At 43.6% G+C, this 13,928-nt stretch overlaps 1 protein-coding gene across 2 annotated transcripts in view; it reads right to left on the reverse strand.

The window, feature by feature from the left end:
* GAK (cyclin G associated kinase) overlaps positions 1–13,928 on the reverse strand; it is a 254,225-nt gene that overhangs the window by 144,538 nt on the left and 95,759 nt on the right. For both annotated transcript variants that reach the window (XM_068233894.1, XM_068233893.1), the window contains exons 9-11: positions 8,585–8,697; positions 3,486–3,567; positions 1,329–1,452 (exon numbers count right to left, since the gene is read on the reverse strand). In XM_068233894.1, the coding sequence (XP_068089995.1) occupies positions 1,329–1,452; positions 3,486–3,567; positions 8,585–8,697 (319 nt within the window). The remainder of the gene's footprint in view (positions 1–1,328; positions 1,453–3,485; positions 3,568–8,584; positions 8,698–13,928) is intronic.

Consider the following 13,928-nt stretch of genomic DNA (forward strand, 5'->3'; position numbering starts at 1 on the left):
ATAGGAACTGAGAAGTGGTCTGTGGTCACCACCTGCAGAGCCACTCCTTTATTGAGGATGTCTTGCCAATTGCCTATAATTTCTACCTGTTGTCTATTCTATTTGCAGAACAGCATGTGAAATTGATTGTGAATCAGTGTTGCTACCTAAGTGAACAGTTTGATTTCACAGTAGTATGATTGACTTGGAGTTACACTGTGGTGTTTAAGTGTTCCCTTTATTTTTTGAGCAGTGTATTTTTTTAATCTTAATTAGGACACATCATGTGAATCATTGACGTGCAATAGAATGGATACGATATGTAATAGGCATTGATTGCAGTAAGATGAACAAAAACCGATCAAAACAATATTTTTTAATGTACTATTTGATTAATTCAATATATACTACATCTGGGCGCCAGATGATAGAATTTAGGCTTCTTAAGATGGACATCCAGTAGATTTAGTTGGGTTAAAAGCATCATCAATTAAAATCATGTAAACATCATACAAATTAAAATCATGCAATTTAAGAATCACATAAAAATCATGTAAATTAGATTTTGATGGAACGCAAGATGTTAGATTGTATTCATATTTCATTGGATTAGCACTAGTGTGTCTTATGTATATGTAGGAGCTTGTACAAGTATTCATTTATATTATCAGGCACATAGTTTCCAATTGATGTGAAGAAGCTGAATAGACTGGGAAAACTTGCTCTTTTTATGTGCAGTACATGTATACTGTACAAAGACGGGACTTACCTCCAGAGTGGGTAAGCCAACCACTACCTCTCTTTTAATCAGGTTTGTGGAGTTGAAGCAATTTTTGGGTACCTGAAGTCGGTGGTTTCATAAACTGAGCATTCGGAGTTGGATGATTTTTGTACCGACTCTATAGCCCTGCATTTAACTATAATGGTTTTATTTTTAGGCGCCTACTCCCACCAGTTATCTTCTATCATGGGAGTCACATGCTTACGCCAGACTGATCAGTTCACCAAGTGAATCCGAATGAAGTTAGCTGTAGGGAAGTTTGAGCATGTGGCGAAATAAAACCGTATTGTGGCCCATGAAACTAGTGTATTCATCACTTTGCTTTAATACACCATAGTCTAAGGCCAAAGCAAGCACGTGGAGAGCATTTGATTTTCCTAGAGAGAGTCCTGGCTCACACTTGAACAGCTGTCTGTTGTTAATAAACATACAAGGCATCAAAATGCCAATTAAAACAAACAATTTTTACATTCTTCATAGACAAGTTACAAACAGTTAAAATGTTTTACTAAAACCTCTAGAAAGATCACAGTGAAAGGATATGAGTAAAAAAGACATTTATTCTTACTTGGTGACTGATTGAATAACCTTTGAAGAAGTATCCTTAATATTTGTTAGGAATCGTTCTGTGCCACCTTTCAAGATATCAAAAAAACCTCCTACATTTTGATCATCTTCAACAATATTAACACCTGTTGAAAACCAAAACAAAAAATTAAAGCCTAAATATGTGCCACCTTCAGTTACCCCAGCAGCGCTCCTCCAGCCCACTGCAGAGTATGTGCAGCAAAAGCAGCATCGATTGTCTCACCTGTTCCAGAGCAGCATCCAGAATGAGAGACCTCTTCTCACCCTCACTGTTCCCCATAATTACACGCAACACGCACAGTGAGAGAGAGAAAAGAGGTCGCTAATTGCTGGAGGCCTCCCTGGAGCAGGTAAAACTAGAGCTGCAGCCTCTGCTACGCATACTCTGAAAGACAACTGTATTAAAGATTGTCTGGCAGTGCTCTCTTGCTGAGATACAGACAGAAATTATTTTTGCATCCAAGTGGTATTGAAAGGTAATTTCTATGCTATCTGGAGGCGTCTGTTTGTGTTTTGTCCTTGGAGGCGTGCTCACAAGCCTACAGAGGGACCCGGAGAGGAGGCGACTGCCAACAAGATGAGGGGTAGACATTGGCTTCAATTCATCAAGCATTACCGCATTCGGTAATGCTGAAAACAGCTGAGTTAACGGAGCACTTAAGAAAATGTTAATTCATCAAAGCTGTTACCGAATGAGAAGCTGAAATGACAGAGCAATGAGATAAATTACCGACTTGTGCTCAACACATGTCAGCAAATGTCAGTAAATGTTAATTCATCAAGGTTACCACATTCGCTAGCACATTCGGTGTTTATCTCCAGCTCTCCCCTGTCATTACAGGCTTCGAAAGCCTTCTGTGTGAATGTTTTCATGATTAGCAGGAGCAGGCAGCCAATAGAAACAGCCAATGTTCTCCTGCAAGTGCCACTGATAGGTGCTGATAGGTCACACAGGCTTCTCCACACAAGCTTCCAGACCCCCCAGGCAGTGAGCAGAGAGAACGGTGGTGTAACCCTTTGAGTCCCTGTTTGAATATGCAAAGATGCAAGTGGTGAAATCACCAAGCATGGCATTTGTAATGTCTCCAGGAAGTTTATCTACGTTGTAGCAAATAAGTAAAATGTTAAGAAACACTGATGGACAGATTCAGAGCAGCAGAGGCAGTATAAGTAACAGTAAATATAACACGTTTACATGTAAAGGGATGTCTGGATGCCTTCTATTGTTATCAGCTTGTAACAACACAGAGACATTCCAAGCTGCTCTGCACCACTCTGCTGTTATCTAACAGCCTTTGATGAACTGAAGCCGTAGTACTTCAGTAACTTAACGAACCTCTACCACACATCGGAAAATATTGATGAATTAGCACAGTGAAGTGTAAAATACCGAATGCGGTATTTTAAGGACTGGGATTTTGTTATCGAACACCCTTTGATGAATTGAAGCCTATATCCCCATAAGCGATTTTAGGCCAACAGGGGCCACTAATGCTGTGATTTGCTAACTGGCGGGGGAGACAAGTGGTGTAATCAGCCTGCTGATGAAAGTGCTGGAATACTTCTGAGATCCTTGCTGTAGATCCACAATGTGGATATATAGATCTGATTGGCTTGTCAATTACTCTATAATTATATATTATGTGGCTTTTTTTTTGTCCTAAGGCACGTACAGACATGTCCCCTTTGTGCTCACAACTTTGACTGGTTCAAGTCATAGCGGGGCACTCTGTGCACTCTTGTGGATTGCGCTCCCAAATGGCTGACAAAGCAGTTGCGAACAAGAGTGTCCTGGGCATGCCTGGTTCAGAAAAAATAGGAAACTGAACCTACCTAGTATGATCCCAGGGGCATCTTCAACACAGCGGTGCAAGCCCACACCCAATCATGGTGCGTGGCTTGGACAGGACGGGGCTGCTGTAATACTGTGGCAGCGCCGACCACAATTATGGTCCACCACCAACTGTCCTCGGCACAAGTTTAATTTAAGTGAAGGTAAATATCTGCAATGCAATTTTTCTGTACTTTTTCCATTACAGTTTTGACAGAAACTAGGAACAATTGAATTAGTCAATGTATATGTCGGTGATAACCCGATTTTAAAAGAGAAATTTAAAAATGACTTAGGAATACTTACCAGAATTTCCAGCAGGTTTTGAGACCTGTGTCGGTGCTTTTTGATTGACTGTATTGCCATAGCCACCATTTTGCTCCAGAAGCTTTATTGAAAAAAAGATCACAAATTGGTAAAAGATGATTTTACAGTCCCAAGATTTGAAATGTTTTTATATTTAAAGGGAACGTGAAGTATGTAAAACAAACCAACAAAAAAAAAAAGTTTCACTTATCCGGGGCTTCTGTCAGCCCCCTGCAGCGGTCCTGTGCCCAAGCCATTTCCAAATGATCCTCTGGTCCCCTGCTGCGACTCACTTTCATTTTAGTCGACTTACACATCAGCATCCACTGCGCATGCGCAGCCCTGGCCGTGCTCCCATAGTCCGAATCATCCTGAGCAGACATAGTATGAGAAAATTTCTACTGCGCATGTGCAGGACGCTCCCGGTGACTGACGAGAATGAGCATGGCCAGGGCCGCGCAGGCGCAGTGGACAGCAAACTGAAGAAACTGAAAGTGAGCCGCAGCGGGGAACCGGAGAATCTATTGGGAATGGCGTGGGCACAGGACGGTTGCAGGGGCTGGCAGAAGCCCCAGGTAATTTTTTTTCGTTTTTACATACTTCAGGTTCTCTTTAAAATGTAACGTTACTAGTGTTAAACATAGTCTAATTCCAAACAATCCATTTTACAATTAGTTCTTGTACAAATTCATTTTTATATAGCCACCACAGCCTGTGTCTATGCAAAAAAGGTACGAGGAAAAATGAGTGCGCAATAGTGGTAATAACATACCGATATTCTTTTTATTGGTTAGAGTAGAATATTGATAGTTTTACCAATATATATCCACTATAGAGGATAATTTTAACAATATTCTACTATCTGCTACAATAGGGATAATCAATGCAATCGATGCAAATATTTCTAAGTTCATGCAGGATTATATAAATTTTATGCAAATATATGCAGCTTGAAACTGGACCAATCAAGTTCCACCAAGGTTTAAACTGATTGGTCCATATACAGGAGTTGGACAAAATAATGGAAACACCTAACATTTTGGCATCATAATCTTTGAACTTGTTTTAAAGAGGATCTGTAACTTGAAAAGATCCCCTGGGGGGTTCTCACCTCGGGTGGGGGAAGCCTCCGGATCCTAATGAGGCTTCCCACGCCGTCCTCCATCCGTCAGGGGTCTCGCTGCAGCCCTCCGTGGAGTCCGTGCAGCGGTGACGTCAATATTTACCTTCCCGGCTCCTGCGCAGGCGCTCTGACGGCTGTCGGCTCCGAACTACACGGAAATACCCGATCGCCGTCGGATCTGCTCTACTGCGCAGGCGCAAGTTTCCTGCGCCTGCGCAGTAGAGCGGACCCGAATGAGATTGGGTATTTCCGTGTAGTTCGGAACGGAAAGCCGCCACAGCGCCCCCGCTGGAGCCAGCAAAGATAAATATTGAACTGACAGTCGGCACAGTCGCCGGCTGTTCGGAGGGCTGCGGCGAGACCCCCGTGGGACAGAGGACGGCGTGGGAAGCCTCATTAGGATCCGGAGGCTTCCCCCACCCGAGGTGAGTACCCCCCAGGGGATCTTTTTAATGTTACAGAGTCTCTTTAAAGAGACTCTAACAAAATGTTGAGCCTTATTTCTTCTATCCTATAAGTTCCTATAGCTGTTCTAATGAGCTCTGTCTTACTGCAGCCTTTCCTAGTTGCACAGTGGCTGTTATCTCTGTTATATGATCTAATCTTCTCTCCTCTGTCGGGCTCAGGCAGTCAGGCTGGAATGTGCAGGGCTGCTTGTTGGATAGAAGCTATACACACCCTCTCCAGGCCCCCTGCACACTCTGTATGACACACACTGAGCTAAGCACAGCCTATCACTTGCTATGTCTTTTGTTTGTAAACACTGCATAAAAATGGCAATTACAAGCCAGAATTGCAGCAGGGAGTGGCAGAAACAGCACAGAGGGGCCCAGGAGAACATCATGAATAGAATGGTATGCTTTTTATTGTAGTAGAGTACAGAATCTCCTTAAGCAATCAAAACTTGACATATGTTATTTTTTTGTTTAATATTTTTGTTTATGTTTAATTAAAATAATTAAAATAATTGTTTTTACAGATATTTAAACCACAGTTGGTTATAATTTATAAAAATGGCAGATCTCTCAGACTTTCAAAGAGGCCAAATTGTTGGTGCTCGTATGGAGGGCGCTACTGTAATAAACTGCTCGAATGCTTGTCATTTCAAGAGGTGCTGTCTCAAAAGTAACGACTGCCTTTGAAAGAGAAGGAAAAACTGTCCTCAGCAAAGCACAGTTGTGGCCGAAAGTCGAAGTTGTCTGAGAGAGACCATCTGACTCTAAATCGAATTGTTAGAAAAGCTCGCAAGACCACGGCTCCTAAAATCAATGCAGAGCTGAATGAACACCTATAGAACCCAATTTCCACAAAAACTGCTCATCGGGAGCTGCATAAATCTGGATTCCACGGAAGAACTGCAATTAGAAAACCTCTGCTCTAAAATACAAATGTTTCAAAACGTTTAGAGTGGTGTAGAAACCACCAGAATTGGTCCCTCGAGCAGTGGAAAAATTAGATTTTCTCTGACGAATCATCGTTTACCTTATTTCCGACCTCCGGACGAGTGTATGTTTGGAGACAGCGGGTATTTCAACTTATCTTCAAGGGAAATACTGCTCTCCAATGGAATAACAAACTCACAAATTCAGGGGATCGCAGTCACGGGAGGTTCACTCCACCTCTATCAGTACCAATTAGATCAATCACTGCGCATACTTCTTTTTCCCTGTAAAATCAAAAACCGCACATAGTGCCCAGTACTGCTAAAATCAAACTATAGCTAGCAGCCTGTGCTGCACACCTGGGGGTAGTGCCACCACCTTGTAGGGGAAGTTTAACAGGTCCCCCCTTCGTGCTTGCACTCACCAAAAGAGCGTCTTGTTCTATTGCATATCAAATCAGATCCACGCTCCTTTGCCAGCCAAGGAGAAGTAGACAGATGTCAAGCATAGATCCATTTAAAGCCCCGCCTACACGGGGAGATGTTGGGGAGATGTTGTGGCGATCGGCAGCCTATTGCGCGTCCCTGCACGTGCCCGCCGCGTCCCCGCTCGTGCGCCGCATTCGATTCCCCGCTCGTCCCCGCCGGCGCAGCTTATCTTCCGCTCGATTCCCTGCCACTGTCCCCTCGCGGGGAGCGAGCAGGGAATCGGCGGAAGCAAGTTCCGTCCTGTCGGATCTTATCAATCGAGCCGCATCAGCGGCTCGATTGATAAGGAGAGTCGCGGCCGCATCTACGTGTGTAGATGCGGCTTAATAAGATAAAAACATCTTGCAGGCTTACAGTCACAAGTTTTTGGCTCCACCGCGGACAAACAGAGCCACTCGCTTCCACTGTGTATTCCCGCTTCCGGGTGACGTCACTGCGCTCCTCCGAGTCGGTGATTGATCTAATGGGTATTTTAACTAAAGAGTGGGCTAAAATTCCTTTGGAAACAATTCACAATTTGTATGAATCAATACCTCGGAGAATTGAGGCTGTAATTGCTGCAAAAGGTGGTCCTACACCATACTAAAATATATTTTCTTGATTTTCAAGGTGTTTCCATTATTTTGTCCAACCCCTGTATATATACAGTATATAATTTTTTTTCCAAAATAAACTAGACATCCACTGGGCAGCGTTTTTTCCCAATATTTTTTTCTATATGCATTTTAGTGGAAGAAATAAGAAAAAAATATACATGCTGTACATTAATTCTCAATTTTTACCAACTACAGTCTAAAAATGAGTAGTGCTACTTTAGACAAAAAATCTCAAATTTTATTTGGCCATTTCTCCTGTTTATCACAAAAAAATTAAATTTAAAGTGAACCCGAGATGAGAGTTATATGGAGGCTGCAATATGCATTTCCTTTTAATCAATACCAGTTGCCTGGCTGCCCTACTGATCCTCTGCCTCTAATACTTTTTTAGCAATAGACCCTCAAGCAAGCATGCAGCAGATCAGGTGTTTCTGACATAAATGTCAGATCTGACAAGATTAGTTACATGCTTGTTTCTGGTGTTGTTCAGACACCACTGCAGCCACATAGATCAGCAGAGCTGACAGGCAGCCGGTATTGTTTGAAAATAAACAAATATGGCATCCTCCACATCACTCTCACCTAGAGTTCACTTTAAATGTTCCTGTCACAATTTATGGTGATATTTGATTCTCGCATACAGGTGGATTTTTGCTAGTGTGTACTATTCATGCAGTATTATCCCCTCAACCCGTACTGATAGCCAGATGTGCCCCAGCATTAGCCCACCATGATGAATAGCCAGATGTGCCCCAGTATTAGCATCCCCATATTGATAGCCAGATATACCCCAGTATAAGCCCCCAATATGGATAGCCATATGTGCCCCAGTATTAGCAGTCAGATGTGCTCCTTTATTAGTGCCCCCCCACCCCCCACATAGATAGCCAGGTGTGCCTCTTTTTTTAGTACCCCTCCTCCTCAATAGATAAGCAGATATGTCCCTTTATTCGCCCCCAACTCCCCAGTATAGATACACAGAAGTGCCCCATTATTATCTCCCCTTCCCCCAATATATAGCCAGATATGCTCCTTTATCCTCCCCAAGCATACAGTAGATAGCCAGATAAGACCCTTTATAAGCCAGGGGGGGGCGTGTCTGTTGTCCAATAGGGAGTGGGGGAATGGAAGTGTGAGGGTTTGTGGGCGGTGCGACGATAACGTCGCACTGCTATAATAACCTATGGGCAGTGCGCCTATTTTAAGGAAATTAATAAAAAGGCAAAAGCGAAAGGCACAAAAAAGCATTAAAAACGCGAATGTGAAATCCAATTACAAACACAAAACAAGAACACACCAAAAACGCAGCAAACAAAAAAACGCACAGGGAAGAAAACGCATGGTTTTCTGCACTGCCTAGTGTGCTCTCAGCCTCATGGCTTCTTCTATGTTATTCTAGGAGATTGCTGTATGTCTGGATTTAACTTATTTGACAGAAGCAGCCACAATTTGAGCAGTACAGTACTGGTCTTTCAGGTACAGTTCACCTGGTTGGGTTTATAGCACCTACCTCAGTAATAGGAGACTTCGGATTAATATTTCGTGCAGCAGCAATTTCCTGGAGTTGACTAACTACTTCTTTAATAGAAACCCTTTCCTCTGGATTAACCTTTAACATAGATTCTGTGTACAAAGCACAATCAATTTTCATTGAAAAAAAAATGCCAAATTTCCTTCAAAAAGCAAATGTATATAATGTTCTTTTTCATGTTTTTCTTAAAGGGAAACTGAACTGAGTAAAATGATTTAGAACACACACATTATGTACCTGCAAATGAATATTACATACATTTAATAATATTAAATACATTACAGTTCCCCTCAGTAACTCCCCATTTTCTTCTAACAATTCCCTCCAGTTCTGACTACATCTAGTGGGAACTGGAAGCCTTAGGGCCCTTTTCCACTCTATCAGTTGCTGACAGTTAGGGCTCTTTCACAGTGCGACGTTAAAGTCGCACGTTAGAAAATTTTATAACGCAGACTAACGCACAGCAATACTAATTGTGTGCGACATTCACAGTGCACACGTTGCGTTGTGTGTAACGTGTAGCAATATTTAGAAAGTGCTGCATCCTGTGCATTTAGCAATACATTTGCTGCGTTGTGTGTTGCACATGCTCAGTAATGTTTTTTTTTTTAAATGTAACGCATGCGCCGTTTTCGTTCCATCAGTATGCAACGAAAACGTCGCACCAAGAGACACATAACGCAGTTCAAAAGCCTGTTAGAACTTACCGGTAGCGGTATTTCAACGAATCCTCCAGGATGGCTGCTACAAGAGAGGAAGCCTGCTCCGCCCACCAAAGGAAACACCTTTAAATTAAACAATTAGGCAACCCTATAAATCCTCCCCTGCCTTCACACCCTCAGTTATTATAGAGTACCACGTAGAAGGATCCACAAGGAAAACAACAAAACATAGTTATATTAATAATCAATAACCCCCCAAATAGGGAGGGAACTAAGGTAGCCATCCTGGAGGATTCGTTGAAATACCGCTACCGGTAAGTTCTAACAGGCTTTTAACAACCAATCCTCCAGGATGGCTGCTACAAGAGAGACCAACGAGAAGTTTAGTAGGGTTACCTTAGGGAGGGATAACGTTTTGAAGAACCTTTCTCCCAAAAGACAAGTCTTGACTTGACAACAGATCGACTCTATAGTGCCTCACAAAAATCTGATGACTAGACCAGGTCGCTGCCTTACATATCTGCTCTAAGGAAGCCTTTCCGCCCAAGATGTGGCGAGGGATCTAGTAGAATGTGGATTTAGAGCCTGAGGGATGGATTGTCCTGAATTGGTATGGGCTAAAGTAATAATCTCCCTAATCCATCTTGCAATAGTATTCTTCGAGACCTGTAAACCTTTCCTCGATCCTGCAAAGGCTACAAAAAGGTGATTTGATCTTCTGAAAGATTTTGAAGTTTCCAGATAAGAAAGAAGAATTCTTCTAACATCTAATTTGTTAAATTTTGCCTCTGATTAGCAGGTGGATCACAAAAGAAAGGAATAATAATGTCTTGCGATCTGTGAAACAGAGAAGAAACTTTAGGAAGATAAGTGGGATCTGTTTTGAAGACTATCCTATCTGGGAATACCGTCATATATGGGTCCTTTATTGAAAGGGCTTGAATGTCCCCAACCCTACGTGCAGACGTTATAGCCACCAAGAACGCTGTTTTCAAAGTTTAGCCATTTTAACGAAATTGAGTTGAGTGGTTCAAAAGGAGAATCAGTTAAACAATTCAAAACTAAACTCAGGTCCCAGGGAGGTATAACCCTGGATGGGATCGGCTTTGATCTGGATACCGCTTTCAAAAACTCAACAACTGCCTGTTCCTTGGCTAGATTAAAATTAAGAAAAAAGGATAGAGCCGCAACCTGGACTCTTAGGGTACTTGGGGCAAGACCTAAATCCACACCGTCTTGCAAAAAATCTAAAATAATAGGTACAGTTGTTTCTTTTATGCCATTTTTCTTCTTCCAAGAGGCAAACACTCTATAAACTTTACAATAAATTTTTCTTGTAGTCAATTTATGGCAATTGACTAAAGTAGAGATGACTCTTTCCGAGAATCCTCCTAACTTTAGGGACTCCCGCTTAAGAGCCAGGCCGCTAGGACAAACATCTGGGGGTTCGGGTGCAAAAACTTTTTTTTTTTTGACTCAAAAGGTCCATTTTGGGAGGCAGAAACTGAGGCCCCTGTAGGGACAGCTGAAGTATCTTTGAAAACCATGCCTGTTTTAGCCAATGGGGGGCCACAAAAATTACTAGAGCTGATTCTTGCTCTATTTTCTTCAACGCCCCTGCTATTAAGTTGAAGGGGGAAAGGCATATAGAAGCCCTTTCGGCCACGGTATCGCTAGAGCATCCAGGTGTGACAGGCTGGATGAAGGATGCAGGGAAAAGAAAGTTTTGACTTTCGCATTTTGTGGCGATGCAAACAGATCCACAACCGGTTGTCCTCAAAAAGTTATCAACTGGTTGAATACTTCTTCGTTGAGAGACCATTCCGCCTCTGCTACTGAATGTCTGCTTAGTTGATCTGCTAAAATATTTAGCGAGCCTTTTATATGCACCGCCGAGATAGTTTTGAAATTTTCCTCTGATATTTGAAGAATTTGGAGCGCCAAGTCCCTCAGATCCTTTGATCTCGTTCCGCCCTGCTTTTGAATGTAGGATACTGTTACTATATTGTCGGACAATATGTTTACGTGACAGTCTCGTATGGCTGGGAGAAACTCAAGCAGTGACAATTTTACTGCAAGAAGCTCCCTGAAATTTGAGGATTTCTGTCGGATCTCTGGGGCCCATTGTCCCTGTGCCTGTAAATGCTCTAAGTGAGCTCCCCAGCCCCACAGACTGGCATCCGGATAAATTCTCTTCAAGACTGGGGGGTTCCAGAGGCGACCCTGGTTGAGGTTCGCTACCTCTTCCCACCATAGGAGAGACAAGATCACAGAGGGTGGAAGCACCCGAACTTAATCTAGACTCTCCTTGGACTTGTCCCAGACAGTCAGGAACCATTCTTGAAGGATGTGGGAATGAAACTGTGACCAGACTAACCCCTGACATAGAAGAGTTTGAGTAAAGTCTGCAATCATCAACAGATCGTCCAGATATGGTATTATATGAATTTTCTGCAGATGTAAAAAGGATGTAACCTCTGCCATTATCTTTGTAAATATGCGGAGAGCGGATGAGATCCCGAAGGGAAGGGCCCGATATTGGAAGTGGTGAACTATCTCCCACTCGTATCGCAAATCTCCGGAACTGCTAATATGCCGGGTGTATCGGCACATGTAAATATGCATCCTGAATGTCCAGTGTCGCCATAAAGGCTCCTTTTGGACTTAAATTTTTTACTGTAAAAATGTTTTCCATGCGGAATTTCCTTTCCTGAATAAATGGGTTCAGCTGTTTGAGATTTAGGATCATCCTGTATTTGCCCGACGGTTTTTTGACCATGAAAACTCTGGAGTAAAAAAACCCCCCTTGTATTGGGTAGCTGGAACCCGGGTAATCACATTTTCTTGTATTAGAGAGGTTATTGAATCTAACAGGGCAGATGCTTTCTCCTGATCCCTGGATAGACCAGTGAGTACAAAGTTCTGAGGGGGGCGGGAGGAGAATTCGATTTTGTACCCCGATTTCATGAGGTCCAAAATAAATGGGTTCGCGGTGACATTTGTCCACACATGACTGAACCCCTGAAGTCTCCCCCCGACCTGCTCCTTTCCTTTTGGGCAAACTGCCTTTTGTCCGGGAAATTTTTACGAAAGGGCATCTTTTTTCTTTTGTCCGGAAACTTTTTGCCTTTCTCAGAAGACCTTACCCCTTTCCAAACAACAGGTCACCATCAAATTTCATAGCACATAATTTCTGCTTAGAAACTAGATCACCTTCCCAGGTATTTAACCATAAGGCCCGCCTTGCTGTATTGATTAGGGCTAACGCCCTAGCCGCAGACCTTAGAGATTCGGTTGCAGCATCGGCCAAGAACGCCACTGATCGTGCAATTACCGGGAATGATTCCAGAATAGTAGCATGAGGCGCCAAGTGCTTATTAAGCCCTGCTAGCCATTTGTTTAAATTACGGGACACGGGTGCACCGGAAAGCTTCTGAACACTCCAACCCAGCATAGATATCATCTCTTACAGAAGACGAGGTTGCTGGCTCAGCCAGCTGCTCCGCCTTATACACCGCTTTAAGAAGTTCAGCGGTTTCCTCCGCATTGAATAGATACCTAGAAAATTTAGAGGATTCTCCCCAGAAATTTTCTAAGTCTGAATCGGGCTCACTCCTCTCCTCACCCTCCTCAAGAGAGTCCTCCATTGATGACGACATTGTCAAATCCTGAGCACCAGAACTTGGCTGGACCCCCGGAGGGTTAGCCAATAACCCCCCAAAGGAATCCCCGAGGGAGGAGGCGGGAGAGGGGGGGGGGGAGGAGTGGGCAGCATCTTGGCTGGAACTGCCGGCACAGCAGGGGTAGGTAACTGAGGTACTACCCACTGAGCTGGGGAGGACATAACTGATCTAAAAGTTTTAAAAGTGGATGAAAACTCTTTCCTCATAGACTCCATAAAGTTCAACATAACTACAGTGGGGTCTGGAGGCTTACGAGTAGAAGAAGACTTTAAACATTTATCGCAATGTGACCTAGTCCAAGACTTTGCACTGTCTGTCGCGCCTGGCCATGTCAGAAGCCTTTTGAGGATGGCTAGAGTCCTCAGGCATTGAAGGGACAGTCTGCAACACATAATAATAATACATTTTCTTCAGAGACCTGTGACTACCCATATGAAATATAAAGATACAGGCTAACAGGTATTGTCCAGCATATACACAAGAAAACCGAGGGTTGTTTTGTAACTTTCTTGTGGACAGAGTGAGCCAGTATCTTACTAAAAAGAGGTTCCCTCTGTCCACCTCTCACCTGTCCTGACGTTTATGCGCCTGGGATCCACTGGGCTCAGAGGGAAAGGCGTCTGACTACTCCATGCCTTCCCTGTGTTCCGCCTGCCGCTGGGATGAGAATGGCGGAGGAACGCCGCATACGCTTCCGCTTCAAGCGGAAGTGCGTCATCACGCTGACGTTCCCTCTTCAAACTGGAGCGTTGCGCACTCTTTCGCGCGCATGCCCGCATCCAAACAGCCAGTCTTCAGCTCAAGCTACCTCCTCTGCCGCGGATGCAGCCAGCTCAGATACTCCGTCCGGGCCGCCGCCGCTCCGGGATGCACAAGCCCTCTGCAGCCACCCAGAGCGGGGAGAGCTCCACACGCAGTCCCATCCATGGAGAAGGAGGCCAAGATCGTGGGAGACAGGTATAGTCCTGCCTCATAAGG

The sequence above is a fragment of the Hyperolius riggenbachi genome, chromosome 1, assembly GCF_040937935.1.
Source record: "Hyperolius riggenbachi isolate aHypRig1 chromosome 1, aHypRig1.pri, whole genome shotgun sequence".
In the NCBI taxonomy this organism is placed as follows: domain Eukaryota; kingdom Metazoa; phylum Chordata; class Amphibia; order Anura; family Hyperoliidae; genus Hyperolius; species Hyperolius riggenbachi.